The 17,909-nt window shown below is 56.2% G+C and overlaps 1 protein-coding gene across 8 annotated transcripts; it reads right to left on the bottom strand.

The window, feature by feature from the left end:
• Positions 1-245: 245 nt before the first annotated feature.
• Positions 246-17,542, bottom strand: ROBO3 (roundabout guidance receptor 3). Of its 8 annotated transcripts, none has more exons than XM_045483317.1 (28): positions 15,861-17,542; positions 12,356-12,682; positions 11,862-12,019; positions 11,263-11,383; positions 11,028-11,166; positions 10,600-10,727; positions 10,199-10,323; positions 8,838-9,009; positions 8,313-8,521; positions 8,016-8,097; positions 7,544-7,727; positions 7,187-7,353; positions 6,605-6,726; positions 6,192-6,417; positions 5,861-5,982; positions 5,434-5,605; positions 5,089-5,274; positions 4,298-4,321; positions 4,174-4,216; positions 3,827-3,969; positions 3,316-3,510; positions 3,014-3,152; positions 2,645-2,857; positions 2,107-2,258; positions 1,811-1,978; positions 1,484-1,651; positions 803-993; positions 246-496 (listed from the first exon to the last, which is right to left on the bottom strand). In XM_045483317.1, the coding sequence occupies exons 1-28, from the start codon at positions 16,018-16,020 to the stop codon at positions 485-487; spliced, it is 4,248 nt and encodes a 1,415-aa protein (XP_045339273.1). In that variant the 5' UTR covers positions 16,021-17,542; the 3' UTR covers positions 246-484. The 8 variants fall into 8 exon arrangements, with proteins under 8 accessions (XP_045339273.1, XP_045339274.1, XP_045339269.1 ...); XM_045483318.1 differs by having other exon boundaries at positions 1,871-1,978; positions 7,544-7,709; XM_045483313.1 differs by having other exon boundaries at positions 4,174-4,321.
• Between the last annotated feature and the right edge of the window lie 367 nt (positions 17,543-17,909).

Genomic DNA, 17,909 nt, shown 5'->3' with positions numbered 1-17,909 from the left:
GTATATTTCCCCCTAGAGAGGAGATAGGCCACAGAGGAGGGCGCCAAGGGAGAGCCTGGCTTAGTTATCTGAAGGTGGGACAAGTTTCAGCTCCTTCAGGAGGCAGGCCAGGCCAGCATCTCTTAGCCCCTGTCCTCAGCTGGTGCTTTTGACAGAAGAGTTTCAAGCGAATGCCTTGATCTACACTGTCTCGCAGTCTTTCTTCCCCATGCCCCGCATGAAACCAGACAAGCAGGGCCCAGAGCTCTGAACAGACTCTTTTTATTTGTCCCTTTTACACATGAGTTTCAGGTAGAAAGAGGTGGAAAGTTTCAGGTAGGAAGAGCTGGCTCTCTGGCTTTTAAGCATCATTGCTGGGAGGGAAGAGGGCCCCCCCTGCTCCTCTCTGCTCACACCCATTTACCAGGGGGAGGGGCTCCCATCCAAGGCTCCCAGCCCAGGGACAAGCCCTTCCCCGTGGAACTCCTGATATCCTCATCCAGGGTCATCTTGGTTCCTAGAGAGAGAAAGAGGCTAGTTTGCAAGGCCCTAGGCCCTGGCAAACAGGCTATAGGGGGGGACGTGCCTCTTTTCTCCTCAGCCCTCCTCCTGAACCCACTCTCCTCTGGGGAGCCCAGGCTCCTCCACATATCACCTTGTCCTCACCCTTTGTCACCTGTTCTCCAGGATCCCTCCCTTCCCCCTCACCCACTGGGTCCCCTCCTTTTTGACACTTGCTCAGAAAGCCCTTCTCTCCTTTCCTGTTTCCAATCATCCCTTGGCTTGCCCCTCCTAGTCTTCTCGTCTCCCATAGTTTGCCTACCCCAGCCCCCACCTCTCCGCGTTTCCGTCCTGGTCTTTGGCTCCGGCTCCGGCTCCGGCTCCGTCCAGGGCCCCGGGAGCCTCGAGAGCTGCTGGAGCCTCTGGAGGAGTTGCTGCCAGCTGTGGAACAGGTGCTGGTGCCCTGGCCCCGGGACAGGAAGCTGGGTCGGCTGTAAGGGAGCCAGGCCTCTTCTGCAGCACAAGAGAGAAGGGCCACCAGGCCCGGGCAGAGAGCAGAAGGTCACTGTTTGCCCACTGTGCCACCTTGACTGCAATCCCAGATCTGGAAGGAGGGTGGAGGGCAGGCATAGGGCCCAGGCCCTTCTGGGGGCTGAGGAGACATAGAACACCCAGCACATGGCCTTGACATAGCACCTGCTCAGACACCCAGAGGGAGCTCCCGGGCAGAGGGAGCCTTGGGAAAGGAGGGACAGAACATGGAGTCCCACTCTTGCCTCTTCTGGGCTTCAGTCCTGGGAAACTATACAACTTGGCAACTTCTGGGGATCTTTCCCAGAGATAGCTACAGAGACATGTGTAGGATTTGATCAAGTGCATGAACCCCGCTGAAGACGAGGGGTGAGCTGGGTGAACATTAGTCCTTCATGGCTGTACTACACTAGCTGCCAGTCCCACCTTCTTGGGTAGGGATGACCTTCTGGCCTTTCCTGGCCCTCCTTACCATCCAGGTGGGGACCCCGCTGGGCCCCCAAGGGCCCGGCCTGCACCATTCTCCTCTCTCCACTGCGCTCCCGTTCCCGTTCCAAGGAGGACATGCTGCCTGCTGCCCTCAGCCCTACGGCCCAGCTTGCCTCTTCCTCTGGTGGCGGCAAGGGCGGCGGGGGCAAGTCTGGGGAGAGACCTGTTTTCAGCAGAGTCTCCCGCTCCTCCTGATACCAGTCTTCCTCCCACTCCTACTCCCTGGCACCAGGAGGCTGCGACTGAACAGCCCAAGATTTGGGTGCACCTGCTTCCTCCTCCAGCACCACCCCCCCCAAGCAGAGCTCACCCTTGGTTTCCTGCCTGTTCCCCCTCCTTTCACCATCTCTCAGGCCCCTGGCACCCTCACCCCCAGGACTGTGCTCCCGTCGGTAGGGAACAGCCTTGGGTTTCCGGATTCGGGCACGGGGCGCTTGAAGTGGAGGAGTCATCTCCCCAGGGACCTGCCGGGTTCTCCCTGTAGCATTAGGGGACAGGAAAAGCAGGTGAGACAGAGGATCAGGAAACAGGCTTGAGGATGAAGAAGAAAGAAGCTTCCGAAGGGTATGGAGAAGTAGGAGCAGGTTAAGGCTTCTGCAGACTCACCTGGGGCACTGCTGGCTGTACTAGGGACAGGGCTGGGGCTGAGGTGATGGGAGGCTGTGGGTCCAGCACCCAGGCCAGCAGGCCTCCCTTCATGGCTACTCAGAGTGGGCTGGGATACACTGAGAGGGGAACTTGGACCAAGGGGCACCCTCCTGCAATGACATGAGGCCTCAGCATTTGTTCACGTGACAAACGCTAAGTGCCTACCATGTGCTAGACACTCAGACGAATAAGGCACAGCCTGCCCCCAGCAAGGCTCCCCAGCTAGTGAAGTATGAGGAGAGCCATGTCTTTGAAATGCCCGAGAAGCTTGCAGAATCAGTCCAATGGAGAAACCGTCTGAAGGGAGTGAGAGACCTTGTCAGCCTCCACGTTCCTTCCCAAATCACACTTCCACTGTGACGTGGCCATGAGACCTCTGCGTCCCAGATTCATCCATCCATCCATCCATCCATCCATTCATCTATCCATCCAGTCATCCACTCCATAGATATGTACCCAGGGCCTATAATGTGCAAGGCATCATATACCTCCCTACCTGGGCATCTGGTGGAGATGGGGGATGTCAGTGGGGGGCTGGGGAGGGTCAGGAGGTGAGGGGGTAAGAGTGGCTGTGGACTGCTGTCCATAGGAAGATGTGGGAGAGGGGGCTTCCCCTTGGGACGGAGGGACCAAGCACCCTCCACTGGAGCTGGGCTCTGCCTGGTGGCTCCTCTCAGGCATTGGTGGACACCACTCTTCTGGCTCTGAGCTGGGGGCAAATAGGGGTGACTGAGTAGCTTCCAAACCTTCCCCTTGGCCTTCCAGTTGCCCTCTTCCCTTCCTCTCCCAGCACCTCTGCCCTCCCCCTGCAGGAGGCCCTGCAGTCCCATCTGTATAGGGCATCCACAGCAGGGCACATCCTTACCCGCCCTCCAGCTCCTCTTCAGGCCCCTCGAGGCAGCTCAGTTCACAGGAAGGGGGAGGTGGTGGCAGGGCTTCTGGCCAGTTGAGAGAGGGCATCTGCACAGGTTTTCCCAGAAGCTTTACTTTGCCTCCCCTGGCTCCTGAGGAGGGTAGGATGGGGACACACCAAGATAGGAGGCAGATGAGAAATGCCAGAAGAAAGTGCTGGGCTAGGTCCCAGAGGGGAACGGTAGAGGATATTCTTTGGGGATCCTCTGCTCAGAGCTAAAAAGGGGGGGGGGGTATTTGGAACCACAGTCATACCACAGTTCCCCTGGCTCCATTCTGGAGGAGCGTACTGGCTCCAGGTGCCTGGATCCCCTGAGGGATTTGGGGGGAATCCCCCGTGGAAGGTCTGCAGCTCCTCCCCAGCTGGGTCAATGGTGCTGTAGACAGGACCCTCAGTCGGGGCGGCAGGACCCCGGGCCGTCTGAGCCAGGTACAGGGAGATTCCTGCTTCTGAGGAGGAGAAAGAGGGAGGCCAGGGGGGGAGGCAAGGGGCAGGGGGCAGAGACAGAAAAATAGCGGACAACAGGAGAATGGAGGGCAAAAGGAGATCCCACCGGACCAACTTCTCCCCCTTCCCAAACCTTACTTCCAAACCGGGGTGAAGGTTGGCATGAGAGAGGCTCCCCCAACTCATATCCTCCCCAAGGACTGACCAACCTCAGGAAGACTGGCAATCCTCGGCTCCCTTCAGTTTGCCCCAGTAGGTTGAGAGGAGAGAAGGGTGTTGGGGGCCAGGTGTGCCCCTGAGAGAATTAGAACTCCTCACCATTGTAATATCTGTCATCTGGGTCAGGATTGCTGGGGCAGCAGCTTCCCCTGGGCTCCGGGGCTGAGGGGCTTCGAGATGATGGGTGGGGCCACGAGTCTGCTAGCCATGGGTAGGGGGCGGGGCCAAGGCCCACGGGTGGCCTGAGGGAAAGCACGTGAACGCTGGGGACTGAGAGCCCAAACAGGCCAGCGAATGTAAGAGTAACCAGGAGTCCTAGGGCAGTGATGGAGAATTTGGGGGTGACAGGTGGTAGGCAGCGTGGGGAGGCACTGAGGCCTGGGGAGGAAGGAGAACAGTCTCTTGATGGAGGGGATTATCCTTGAGAGATGAATTAAGAGGATTACCTGGAACTGGCTCCAGAGAGGCCCTCTGAGTGTGGGAAGGACACTGGGGAAGATGAGGGGGACACTGAGTGAGAGAAGGGCCCGTACTTGGGGTCTGAACCCCACTGGAGCAGAGATATCTTACCTGCAGGTGTGTAGGCAAAGGAGGCTTCCGAAAAGGAATCCATGGGAGAAAGAGGAGGGTAAATGGAGAAAGGGTCAGAAATACTCACATTCTTGTCCCCTTCTTGGCCCCGGTCCCAATTCCACCACTCAACCTGCACCCTGGACCAATTTCATCAGAATTTCTAGGAGTGGGACTCAAGCATCAGTATTTTTCTAAAGTTCCCAAGTGATTCTTATGTGTAGCCAAGATGGGGGGGCCCCCTGATCTCAGAGACCTCTGAATCTCTCCAGACACGCCCCTTATGGGGGAGTAGCAGAAATCAAGTCGCCCCTCTCAGCGGGCCCCACCTTTCCACCCAGATCCCGCCCCACAATTTAACGTCCAGGGTCCTGGCCACCCACCTGCTGCTAGGCCCCGCCTTTCAGGAAGTGAGTTTTCCCCCTCTCCAGAATTGCCCCTTCTATACAGAGACGGATGGCAAAGCCCGCTGTCTTATCGAGGCATCTTAGGGGGAAATTTTACCCCTGTCCCCAGATTCAGGTACGGGTCCCGCCGTTCCCCCAGTCCCGTCGGCTCCCTGCCCCATCTTTGCGTACCCCGCCCCTCTGCAAGGGGCTGAGCTGTGGTGCGACCCCTTCCTTCTGACTCCCCCGCCCCCCCACTCACCGAGCCGTGAGCCCTTCCCGTCCCGCTCTCGGTTCCGCCCGCCTCCCTCCCTCCAGACTCCGCCCACTCCAAGGCGCTCCTCTCGGTCTTCCCAAAGCCCAAGTGCGCCCCTCGGCCCGCGCAGGCCCCCAGGTCCCGCTCACCCGTGTAGTGACTGAGCTCCTTGCGCTGCCTCCGGCGCCGGTAGAGGACGCCGCAGAGCCCGAGGAGCAGCGCCCCGCACGCGGCGCCGCTGCCCGCGAGGAAGGCAGGCTCCCGCAGCACCCTCGCCAGCCGCTCCGCCAGCCCCGGGCCCACCTCAAGCCCAGGCTCCAATCCCGGCGGGGAAGCTGTAGGGGTCAGAGAGGTGAGGGGACTAGGGGCCTGGAAACCCGGGAGCGAGGAAGGGGTCATCCCTGACCCCGCAGGCACGGTTACACTAGGACCCCACCTCTGTTCCCCAGCGCGCCCACCCCCACCCCCACTCCCACTCCCACCCCCGGACTCACGCAGTTGCACTGACACCGGGGCACTGGCCACGCCCACGCCCACGCTGGTGGCCGCCGCGACCTGGGTCCGGTAGAGAACACCGGGCAGCAGTCCCCGGAGCACCGCGGAGCGTGCCCAGCCTGCCGCAGACCGGTTGAGGTGGAAGCGACTCTCATTGCCCAGGCACCATATCTGGGGAGAGGAGACCCGGGTTCAGAGAGTCTGAAATGGGATCCTGGACTCACGTGGAAACTTGAAGCTCTGAATGGTAGACGGGGCTTAGCCAGGCATCGTTCAGCCTGGAGGGATACTCTTGAAAGAAACCTCTCTCCTTTCCCCCAACCTCATCTCCAACCCCAAAGCCAGTCCTGGGTTTCCTCCTCCCTAATCCTAGCCCCTAGGTCCTCCCTCTCCCTCCCCTCCCCAGTCCCTTCTCAAACCCTGTACCTGGTATTCCTTGATGATCCCATTTTGCTGGGAAGGGAGTGGAGGTTCCCAGGACACTGTGACACTGCTGTTGCCTTCACCCCCCAGGGCTACTGTCACTCCCTGGGGGGGACCACTGGGGGCTGGGCCAGGGTAGAGCATGGTGAGAAAGACACAGTCATGCCAGCTACCCTTCCTGCCCCAACCTGCCCCCTCCCAGGTTGACATCTTAGGGAAGGAAGGTATCTTTTCTTCCCACAACTCCCCTTGCTCTCCCCCTGCAAACCTTTATCCTCCCCCACTCCCTCTTTCCTGTTGTCTATTCATCAGCTCTGTGCACCACCTCCCTTACCCTCCTCAGGAATGCTTCTGGTCATGAAGGGACTTTCAGGCCCCAGCCCCTCCTGGCCTTGGGCTTGCACCTTGACCTGAATTTGGGTCCCTGGGGGGAGTCCTCTTAGCACAGTACTTTGCTGGCTTGGGGACTGTAGGTCCAGTACTGTCCAGTGTCCCCCATCAGGGCCTGCTACCTTCCAAGACACTCGGAAACCTTGCACCAGCTGGACTGGGCCATCTACCTACAGGAGACAGGACAAAGCATACCAGAAGAAGTAAGGACCACACAAGTCCTCCAGGTCCTGTTCCTCCTCCACTTACCTGTCTTTCCCAGCCACTCACTTCCCACTTTCCCGTACCCATTCTTGGAGATCTCTACCACCCCCATCATCGTCCCTGCCCTTAACCTCGTCCCCATGCCACACTCACAGTCCAGGACACCTGCAAGGTCCGGGGCCCAAGGACTATGGGCTCCTGCATACGCACGGCCACTTCAGCCAGTCCCCTCTGGCCTCTCCATGGGTCCTCCACTGGCCTGGATGGGTTGCTGTCTATTGACGAAAAAGCCCACTCAGCAAGGGCCACCAAGGATAGAGTCAGACTGAAAGTGTGCTGTACCGACTGTATCCTCAGTCCTCCAGATCACACCCCAGCCTCAGGAGGGGGCTGGTCAGGGGAATAGCTTCCAGAGGTGGGCCTGTGTGTCCAGCGAATGTGAATCTACTTTCTGCATAACCACATATGTAGCCTTTAAAGACCTCAGTTCGTCATCTCTAACATGAAGATGAACTCTCCAGTGTCCCTTCCAGTCCTCATAAGCTATGTTATCTGTGGGAAATCCCCTCTTCTCTTGTCCCTAGATGAGAGGGAGGCCTGACCTACTCCAGGCTGGGCCACAGTAGAGACATGACACAGCAGAAGAGAGTGGCTGTGCTCCTGTGGTTTGGGGGGAGGCGTGCTCTGCAGCATTTCATGTCATAGCCTTGAGCCAGGGACTCTGTCCCTACTCACCCCGGGTGCGGACAGGCTCAGAGACAGGGCTGGGCTCACTGAGGCCCCAGGCTCCCACAGCTCGTACCAGGAACAGATAGATGGTGTTGGGCTGCAGACCGCTGACAGTGTGTGTCTCCAGCTGCACGCCATCTGCCACTGTCCGCCACGTGTTGCCAGCTGCTTGGCTGCAACAGGAATGGGGTGACAGACTTGTCTGAGCCTGGGGACCCCTCATCTATTCTCTGTGGCCCCCTACTATCTCCTTGCCCTGGGAGAGGGAACTGGCAAAACTCTCCCCACCATAGCAAAGACCCTAAGGACATAAGATTCCCTTCTTCCAACTTTCCAGGTTTGCTTTCAACATTTTCTCCATACCTGAAGGCCTCTATCACGTAAGAGGTGACTGTGGCCCCCGCCTGCGGGTTGGGCTTCCAGGTCAGGGTAATGCTGTTCTTGGTGATCTCAGTGACCAGTGGCTGAGAGGGAGGCCCTGGAGGGGTACTGGGCTCCGTAGGGGGCTCTGATGAAACTCCCCAGTCCTCTGCAGTGAGGCGATAATCTTTCAGTAGAAGGATGGGAAAGGGACGGCACCTGCGTCACCAGCCTCCTTCCCAGAGAAGCTCTGGGGCTGTGGCATTGGTAATGGTGGAGACGGGGACGTGGTTACTGAACTGACCCCTCCTCACATCTGCCTCCCAAGGGCATCACTTGTGTCCAGCTCCTCCTCACCACCATGGCCGTGGCATTTGGAAGATAAATCAGTTCTGGGGCTCAGGGAGGTACTGAGTACCTTCGAAGCAGGTTTGGATGAAGGTGCTGGCAAAGCAAGGGGACAAACAAAACTCACCCCGCCTCCTAAGCCAGCTACTCCATGTGGCCTCCCCTGTGGAACTCTTGGCCACACAGCTGTAGAAACCCATGTCCATCTCCTGCGGGAGAGGGTAGAGGACTGGCAAACAGAGTGGATCAAGGTAGGGCGAGGGGGTGGCGGTGGGTATACAGAAGGGTGGGGAGGGCATTGTACACTTTAGGCAGTCTAAGCAGAGGAGTAGAAATGGAGTTAGTCCCAGAGGGTACTTCCGAGATTTGGGCATCTGGACTGGCGGCCATTCTTGGTTACTCAGGGCCCAGGGGTGAGACTCACCTGCACCCTGGCGATGTACAGGGTACCGTTGGCCATTAGATTGAGTTGCACGTCGTCCCCCTGCAGCCACTGCCCGTCCTTCTTCCACTGGATGCTAGGTTGAGGGTTCCCAGTCACTCTGCATGGCAGCCACACAGAGGAGCCAAGTGCCAGCGTCTGATTGGCTGGTCCCTGGAGGATGATGGGAGGCAGCCCGTCCAAGGAGGAGGCTGAGAGAGGAAGAACTTGGGCACCTCAGGAGAGGATCCTGGGTTCAGGAAACCAGCCCCTTGTCCTCCTCCTCTGCTCCTTCAGCCCTCCTTCCCCTGGAGATTGGAAGGGTTTCGATAACCATCTGTAGTCTCTGCCTGGAACCAGCCATCTATTACTGGCTTCTGTAGCTGATTTCCTAACTTCAAGGCCATGTCTCAGAAACACGCCCCTCCCCTTGCAGACATATGATACAGAACCCAAGAAAAACAGATGTCCTTAAGCCATGATTTCCTTCCAGGCCATGGGGCCAGGCCTCTCTCCATGAGCACTTACCTGCTTTTACCTCCAACAGGGCCTTGGCCAGGATGCTGCCAGCCACACTAACAGCCTGACACACATAGTAGCCAGCGTCCCCACTCTGCACATCAGTAATGTTGAGCTGGCCTCTGGGAGAGACTGAGAAGCGCCCCTTGGGCTGAAGTGGCTGACTGGGGAAAAGCAGGACCTGTGGACAAAGCAAGGAAACGAGATAAGGAATGAACAGGAAGCTGGCAGAGAGATCCCCATTCCCATCAAACCCCAGATTCAGAGAATCCCTAAGGTTCTAGTTCATACTGTCCCCAGCCAGTTATATGACCTTGGGCAAAATAGTTAGATTGACTCACAAAAATGTAGAAATTTTATGAGATGATATTGGGATGCACTTCCTAGCTTTGTGATTACTAGTTGGGAAACTCTGAGCAACCTATTTAACCTTCCTGAGCCCCAGTTTCCACAAAGTTGATAGTCATGAGGATAGTTATGAGGATTAAATGATTAAACATATGAAAATCTTTTAATACATTGTGTGATAATTGTCAAAAACTTTCCCCTTCTTTCTGGCTTTAACATTTTACGTTACCTAGATACATGGAAGGTAGGGAAGGTGGTTGGGTCACAGGTAAATGGCACCAGGCTGATCCCACCCTCTACTACCACCAGCATTTTTATTCATTTAAAATACAGCAATCCCAGATGCTAGAGAAGATACTGGAAAATTGTGGCTGTGGATTTGAAATGAGGTAGTGGGAGAGCTGGTTTTCCAGGGAGGTGGAGTTAGGCAGACTTATTTTATTATACTGACCCTGCTTCCTAGGAGCAAAATGCCCACCTTTCACCTAGTGGGCGGGACTCGTGTTGTAACTTCAGTTAATATTCCTTCCTGTTGTGCAATCAGCAATTTGTTTGCCAAGATTGGAGAGGGGTGCCTGTGAGCTCCCCCTGGTGGAAGTCCCTTGTAAAATGATGAGCAAGTAATGCTGTTCGCTGAGCAGCTTTGGTACAGTACACACTTTCCAGAGCAGCATATTAAAGCCCAGACCCCAGGTGTCTGGGAGAGGAGGCATCCAAGTGGATGTGCTACATCCTCAGGGCAGCCTTGCCTAAAATAGAAGGATTCTCCAAGGAATTACCATACAGGACTATTTCCTTTCACCTAAACATATTATCAGTTGTTTTTTTTTTTTTAAGTGTTCGGTATGTTAGCTAGCCCTTTTATATTCATTATCTTATTTGACCCACCCAAATAACCTGCAAGCGTTTCTGGGAGGACTAAAGGTAAAACAGAGAGAAGTGTGCAGAGAATACAGAAGCGGGGAGGCTAAGACCCAGAGGAGAAGATTGTGGGAAGGCCCACCATGCAGCTGGCCACCTACTTGACTTCCCTCCTTCTGCCAGAAGATGGCAGGTGGGGGGTTTCCTTTGGTCTCGCATTGGAAAGCCACGCTCTCTCCAGGAGCTGCCATCTGGTCCTGGGGCTGGGTGACCAGCTGGGGAGGGACTGGGAAGGGGGAGGGGATAAAGGAACAGGGAGTCAGGGTACTCAGAAGGGAGACTGAGGGAACAGGAGAGAGAAGCCCAAGCTTGGCTTAAGTAAGAGCAGATATCCATCTCTTGTTCAAGCCTGTTCAGCTCTCTCCTTCTAGAAGTGTCAAGGGATCCCCCCCCCCCCACCATATCTCCCATTCTGTCCTTTGTCCCTCATTCTCCTTTTCATCCCATCCTCCCTGGTCCCTCATTTCATCCCTGCTTCTGACAGTCCCAGGCCGGCCCTCACCGTGAACACTGAGGGAGCCAGATGCTTCGGCACGGCCCACGCTGTTCTCAGCCACACAGGTGTACGTCCCCTCATCGTCCGCACTCACACGCCCGATCCAAAGGCTGTGGTCACTCCGGATCTCATACCTGCTCCACTCCCCACCCCCAGAATGGGTTGGCCACAGCTAGAGACCCCTTCTCTCTCCCCCAGACAGACACCAGGATCAGGGTACGTAAAGACAAGGTAGGCCTCAACAGGGACAGAGGCTGGTACCCATGGACCCATAAAAGGAGCTGGGGACTGGAGAGGGGAGGGGCCACAGGCTCCAGGGTAACAGATTTCTCTGAGCTGTCAAGTGAGAGGGTGTCTGCCTGTCCCTTTTCTAGGGCAGGGTGTGCTCTTGAGTGGTTGGGTCTCCTTACAGGCAGGAGGAGGGGGCTTCTCACCTGCCTGTGGGTAGTTCCCCATCTTCCTTGCGCCATCTTAGACGAGGTGGCGGATCTCCTTGCACCTCACATGGGAAATCCACGGGGGCATCTGCCAGGACCACCTGATTCACAGGTCTACGCAGGAATGAGGGTCGCTCTATGGATCGGGAAGGAGTGAATCATCAAGGGATCTGCACAGCTTCTTACTGCCCAGGCTGCACACCCCCATAATTCCCAAACTCCCTGTGCCTACCCAGGACCACAAGTTCGGCTGCCCCACTCTCCCGTTCTCCTGCCATGTTGGAGGCCACACACACATACATCCCTGCATCACTCTTGAGTGTATGTGACATCATCAGCTTCCCTCCACGAATCTGCAGAGTAATAATGGTAACTTTGGTCTTTTGTAACCATCAAAGTATATTTATTTATTTGATCCTCCTAGTAAACTAATGAAAACCTGTAAAGTTGACTCACTTATCAGATAAGGAATCCTTAAGTGATTTACCCAAGGTGGGGCTCAGGTCTGTGTTTGTTCCCACAGCCCAAACCACCTCCCACAAGTCCCTGGGGCATCTTGCTCCCCACCTAATTCATACCAGTTTCTTCCTATCCATCCTTAACTTATCCCTTACTTAATAGCTGCCTCTCAGCCTCTGGTCAGCTGATACCCTGACCTTAAATCTCCTGCCTTATCATATCTAAGACATTATTCCTCGCCCCTCCAAGACCCTGAGATTCACTGCTTCCTCCTTTGAGACATACCCAGCCCCCTAACCTGTGGCCCCACCTCTCATGATGGCTCTGGCCCTGGCCCTTAGTCAGATCCCTAGCCAGGGCACGCCTCCTCACCGTGATCCTTCCCTCCTCCTCCTTGAGTCTTGCACTGTCCTTCTTCCAAGACACGGAAGGCTCCGGGTGGCCACGGGGGGGCACGCATTCCATTACCGCTGGCTCCCCCACTGCCACCACCACGTTCCCAGGAGACTGCCGGAAATCATCACGGAGGACTGTAAAGAGAGACAGACAGACAAGGACAGAGACAGAGACAAAGAGACAGTGAGAATGAATGACCAGGGGAATAAGCAGGAGTAACTGGGTTAAGACACAAGGCAATTGTTTTGGGGAGGGCTGTATCACCGCAGACGGAACTCTTGCCCAGGGGCCAAAATACCAGGGCCACTTCCTCCCTCCGGTCAAGGCATGGATGTTAGAGACCAAAGGTCACGGTCTCCAAAGAAGATGTTGAAGGAGCTGAGATCGGGCTGGTTCTGGATCGGATTATCTGGTGCCCTCCCGCCTCCCCTAGGCTGGGGAAGCAACCAGCGGACAGTGCGGACTCTCACCTGCCACTTCTAGCGAGGCATTTCTACTAGCCGCTGCCCCCAGGTAGTTGCGCGCCACGCAAGTGTAGACACCTTCGTCGGGCCGCGCGCGGCGCCCGTGAACGATGCGCGGGAAGAAGAGTGCCCCGCTGGGCAGCAGCAGGCGGTGCGCGCGCGGGTCCTCGCGCGCAGTGGCCACTCGCGCCCCATTCTTGTACCACTCGATGTTGGGCCGGGGCCGGCCCTCCGCGCGACAGGGCAGAGTGGCCGGCTCGCCTCTGGAGACCAACAGATCAGGCGGCTGCTCCACGATGCGCGGCATCGCGTCCTCCGGCTCGACCCTTGACGCTAAGAGTAGGGGTGTTGGCACAGAGCATTTAGACCGGGAAATTAGTGGAGAGATTGAGGCTCCAGAGAGAAAAATAACCACTCCTGCCCACCCTGCCCACCCTTTCTCTGTAGGGTCCATTGTCTCCTCTGGGAAGGCGCTCCCACGTTCTTGGGCTGGTGAGGACACACCTTACAAACAGGCAGATCGGTAGAGGAATCAGGACACCAACTCCTAGGCTGGCTTTCTAGGCTGCCCAAAGACAGACACTAGCCTTCTCTCTAGCCAAGTTTAAGTGACAGGGCTTCCCCTCCAGCCCACTGTTATTCAGTCTCCCACCCTCACTGGTTTTCAGATTGTCTTTGCCCCTGAAGACCTGCACCAGAGCTAACACTTGTTTCTTGGCCCTCTGCATGGCCGCGGGTCATAAAAATGGAGAATGGGGACAAGCCTGGAGTCCCTCCCTTAAGAAAGGTAAGAGGAGACTGATCCGACTAGAGACTGGACTAGAAGGGGTTCTTAACCTGGAGCCCATGAATGGACATGGAGCCCTTTTTCTTCTTTTTCATTTCTTAAAAAAAAATTTTTTTTTTTTTATTAAGTAAACTCAACGCCCAACATGGGGCTCCAACTCACAACCTTGAGATCAAGAGTCACCTGCTCTCCCAACTGAGCCAGCCAGGTGCCCCTCTTACTGACACCCCAGACAATCATGCTTGGAAAAACCTGTAGAGTCACAGGACTTGAGTGAAAATGGTAGTGAAAATGTTAGTAGTGGCTCCTTTTCTAGAGGTGCAAAGTTTTCAACAGATTATTCTACAGGTTGATCAACAGATAGAGGCTAAGAACCACTGGGACAGGGATTCCTCTCCTTCCTGTTTCATCGAATCCATTCACCTGGATGTTCTGTTCCTGCCTCTCACTTGGCCTACAGACTTCTGCTGGCTTCATCCTCTGCACTTGCCTTGGGATCCAGGATCCTGGAACCCGTTAGGCTCAGACACTTCCAGCTTCTTCTGAAGTGGATTCGTAACTCATGGTGGCCAGTAGGCGCCGCTGCTGCCTCACGTGATTTGGTGTCCTCCGATAACCAGGGACTACCCCCGCTTCTGTTCTCTACCTTACCCTTCCCCGCCCGCGCCCCTCCCACTCTGTTCCAAAATCCGCAGGGACCTCCCTGTAGCTTCACGCTTCGTGTGGGATGGGGTTTCATTTCCCCACCCCTACCCTGAGAAGTTCTTATGGAGACAAGGCCGGAAGGAGGTTGCCCCATGCTGGTACTGTCCCGGGGAGAATTTATTTAACTGGCTAGCACCAGATTAGTGTCCCTCCTACTTAGGGAAGGGAGTAATTTTTCTCCGGTTGCTTCCTTCCAAATGGAGATCTCTGCTTCTCGGTTGTCTCTTCCCCTGCACCTCGTCCCCGTCCGGTTTAGACAGACCTCCATCCTGAGCGACACTAGAGTGGTGAAGAGCTCAGGGGTCGTCCTGGAACCAAGTAGGGCTGGGATCTCAGATTTGACACTTCCTGACTGCAAGAACTTGGGCAAATTATTGAATTTGTTTGAGTCTCAGTTTATTTATTTTAAATATGGGAGTAGTGACAGGGTTGTCTTCAGATCATAATATATGTAAAGCAATTGAGGGAAGGCTCAATATATATGTCAATTCTGTGATGACTTCAGGGCTCTCCCTCCCTGGCCTACCTTAGCTTATCTTGGCTACTATAGTCTATACCTGACTCAGATTCTAACAGGCCCCAATATTCCTTTGCTCCCCGTCACAAATCATTAGAGTGTACTGGAAATAGGTTTGTTATTGCTAAGCTTCACGTTGCTTCTGTGACCCCTGGGGTACTTTTCATCTTTTCTGAATTTGTTTCCTCACTTGCAAAATGTGGCCATCAACGCCTTCCCTACATACCTCCTTACATTTTCCAGCTTGAATGAGGCAGTGTATGGTGGAACCTACACCCTAAGAGCGCTGGGGGAACGGAGGTGTGTCTGGGGCGTCTGTGAGAAGGGCTCTCTCTGTGCCTACCCTCCTGGGAATCTACAGCGGGTCAGGAATTTGGAGACCTCCGGCTCATTTCCGACTTTCTTCGTCCCTGCTCCCTCGTGTACATACCACACCCTTCTGGTCGGCCCTTTCCCCCTAATTCCTGTAGACACAGCTGCAGGCGCCCTTTCCCTGGAATTTCTTCCCTGTCATTCCCGGTCTCAGGAGAGGCTCAGACAGCAGCTAATGAATAGCTAATGATCATGCTAATAGGGCTCTGGGGCTCCTCCCCCAGCACCTGGAGTACCCCAGACACAAACACATGCACATTGTCTAGGTCTCCTTTACCGTCATCTTCGAGTTTCCAGGACCGTGCTGCCCCTAGATTCGAGTGGGTGGATGTCAAGGGATGGGGACTGGGGAGGAACCACGGGGCAAATCACCCGCAAAGAGGTCCGGGAAAGCGGCGGATTCCCGACACCGCCCGCAGGGGGCGCGATCGGGCCTCTCCCCAGACTCCGGGAGATCAACTCTGGCCGCCTCCCCGCCGCGCTAGGGGCGAGCGCGCTGTCTAGTCATTTATTAATCACCGTAATTAGCGGTAACGACCTCGCCGCCGGCGCAGCCAGCCCGCCGCAGTTCCGCGGGGTGGGCCGGGGTGAGTTCCACCTCTGAGGGGCAAACTTCTGAGTTTCCCTAAAACGGTCTCAGCGTCTGTCGCCCTCTGTAGTAAACACACCCAACATTTTAGCTTCCTCACCCTAATCCTAAGTGAGCTCTTGGAAAACTTAGGGTCCCGAAGGAAAACTTGCTACCTGGGTGAGTCACTAAGTGGCGCGGCTTGGCCACCGCGTTCCGTCCTCTGCCCTCCCTGCAGTGGGTCCCAGCCACTCTAAGCTCCGTAGTTGCCCGTCACCAGCCACGGTTCCCCTCACGTGGGGCGGCAGTGGCGGTCGGTGGGGCAGGTGGAGAGCAACGGATTTAGCAGCCATCTCCTCCCAAGCCCTCGATCTTCCGTCGATACCTCCACTCGGGTGCTAGAAGCTCCAAATTATCCCCTGGTCCCCAATCCGGAGGAGGCGCTAGGAGGCGCCGCTTGGTCCCAGTTATTGGGACAGGAGCTCTTTGACCTCCCCTTCCACGACGCCCTCCCACCTTACTCCATCCCTTGATCTGAGGTCCCCATGGAGCAAGGTCTTACCGTTGAAAGAGGGATCGCCGGGGGGCAGCAGGCTGTGGTTGAGCGCCGCTACCGAGGAGTTGAAGCCGAAGAGCAGGTCACTGGAGTTGGAAATGTCCCCCGCCAGGGAGTCCGCGAACAAGTTCATCTGCAGCAGTGTTTTGAGCAGGTAGCGCAGCATGGCGCGACCCAACTGGGACCGGGGCGGGGGGCTCGGGGCCCAGCCCCTGGGTCTGAGACCCGCGGGCCGGGAGCCGTAAGCCCCTCCACAGCCTCTGCGCACTGCCCCAGCCACGGTGCCGCTCTCCTGCCGGCGCGCTTGGGTACGGTGCGTGCCTCCGCGTGCCCTCCTCCTTCCCTCGTCCTTCTCTCCACCCCCCAGTGCCGGGGTCCCCCGGGAGCTGGGCGGGCGGAAAGCAGGTGCCACGCCGATCACGGCGTAATTAAGGGATTAATCCGCCTCCTTCCACCCTCCCATCCCCACCCGGATGGCCACTAGCAGGGCCAGAGACTAGAGTTGCGTAGCGCGCGAGTTGGAGTCCCCGCCCCGCGCCCCGCGTCCTGGGTCGGGTTCTGGACACCGCAGGAGAGTTTCCCTCCTTTCTCAAAGCAGCCAAGATGAGGGGCGAGGCTCTGTCGGACTCTGCCCTTATGACTGACTTTAAAACAAGAATCCCATCTCTCTTTTAACGGCCCTTAGGCAAAAGAGCAAGAACACTCCCCTGGCTGTCAAAGCCCTGGCTTTCATTTCCTCCCAAGTCCGGGGTCTTAGCGGCGCAGTGCTGGAGGCTGGGGTGGTTTGGAGCGGAAGTTGGGAGTGGGTGGGGAATAACTGCATGGCACGTCCACCCCTTTACCCCGCGGCCGCCCGTTTGGCAGCCGAGAAGCCAGGGGACAAGGTGCCGAGTCTTGAACCGGAGTCCTGCTTCAGACGCTCTAATCTACTAGTTCTTGCAGGAGGCTAAGAACAAGGATAAAACCGGAGGGGGGGCGGAGCCCCAGGCTCCCAGGCATTTCACAGCTATATGCATACCTCGGCATCGATTTGCATACTTTTGCATTACTGTGCCCTGACATTGTCTATTAAATTGTTTTACCTTCTTGAGGAGACTGAATGCATCAGATAGTCCAGGACAAAGACAAAGAGAGCAACATTGTTTCTGTAAAGGCAAGTTCAAGAAAAGAGGAGGGGTTGATGCAAAACTCGTGAACATCCTGATAACGGTCTTTCCCACGGGGAGCAGTGGGGAGAAACCATGATCCCCTCTCCTCCGTCCAGACTGCTTCTGAATTTTCTGCAGTTCTTTTTACCTGAAGATCTAGTCCCCCACCGCCCACCCACCCGTCCACTCGCGCGTGTACACACACACTCACTCGCTCACTTTCCTAGGCTGGAGATAGCATTGGGGTGTCAAGGGAAGAGAGACCGGGGGCTTCCGATCTGGGGTAAGGTCGTGTTGGTGGCTGAGTGGTGGAGTTCTAGCTCAGTCATCAGTTTCTGTATGATGAGATCACCTTAGTGGGGTCGCTGCTTCTGACCTGGGAGGGGCTAGGTGAACAGGTCGAGATCCAGAGAGGCGTCTGCTATACGGTCGTAGAGCTCCACAGTAAGCACACTCAAGAGTTGGAGTATTCGGGCAGGCAGCGCTCCAGTGAACCAGAGACTTTGTCAAAGGATGGCAGGCTTGTCCCAAAACTCCACCCTCAATCCACACGCTGGCCCCTGTGGCCTCAAACTAACAAAGTAACAGGTGTTTAGGTATCTTCCTACCCTCTCGAGTCAGCTTTGCCTTGAATTTAGCAAAGCCGGAAGCAAAGGTGCTGGTGGTGGTGGGGGTGGTGGGGGTTGGGGCGCGGAGACAGAATTGTGGGAGGCAGCGCCCTGGGAGCTGTTCTTTCAGCACCTCCTCTGCCCGTGCTGAACTTGGGGTCTGGCGCCCCACAAATGGCTTAAATCCGAGCAGACCATGAGGCTGAAATGAGTTGGGGTAGATGAGAGAGGGGGTAGCGACACATTCTCTCTAAAGCACCAGGATACTAAAAGATGGGATATGACGCCTGCCCCTTACC

This window comes from Leopardus geoffroyi, chromosome D1, assembly GCF_018350155.1.
Source record: "Leopardus geoffroyi isolate Oge1 chromosome D1, O.geoffroyi_Oge1_pat1.0, whole genome shotgun sequence".
In the NCBI taxonomy this organism is placed as follows: domain Eukaryota; kingdom Metazoa; phylum Chordata; class Mammalia; order Carnivora; family Felidae; genus Leopardus; species Leopardus geoffroyi.
Note: the sequence above shows the minus strand (reverse complement) of the source record. Positions and strands in the feature narration are given on the sequence as shown.

Excerpts from the sequence above, each read along its gene's own strand:
- ROBO3 (XM_045483313.1), bottom strand. The coding sequence starts at position 16,020 with ATGCTGCGCTACCTGCTCAAAACACTGCTGCAGATGAACTTGTTCGCG. Across the intron at positions 9,010-10,198 it reads GGCAGAAGGAGGGAAGTCAA|GTCCTGCTTTTCCCCAGTCA; the intron begins GTAGGTGGCCAG and ends CTTTGTCCACAG. Across the intron at positions 3,970-4,173 it reads CTCTCTGGAGCCAGTTCCAG|GCCACCCGTGGGCCTTGGCC; the intron begins GTAATCCTCTTA and ends GCTTTCCCTCAG.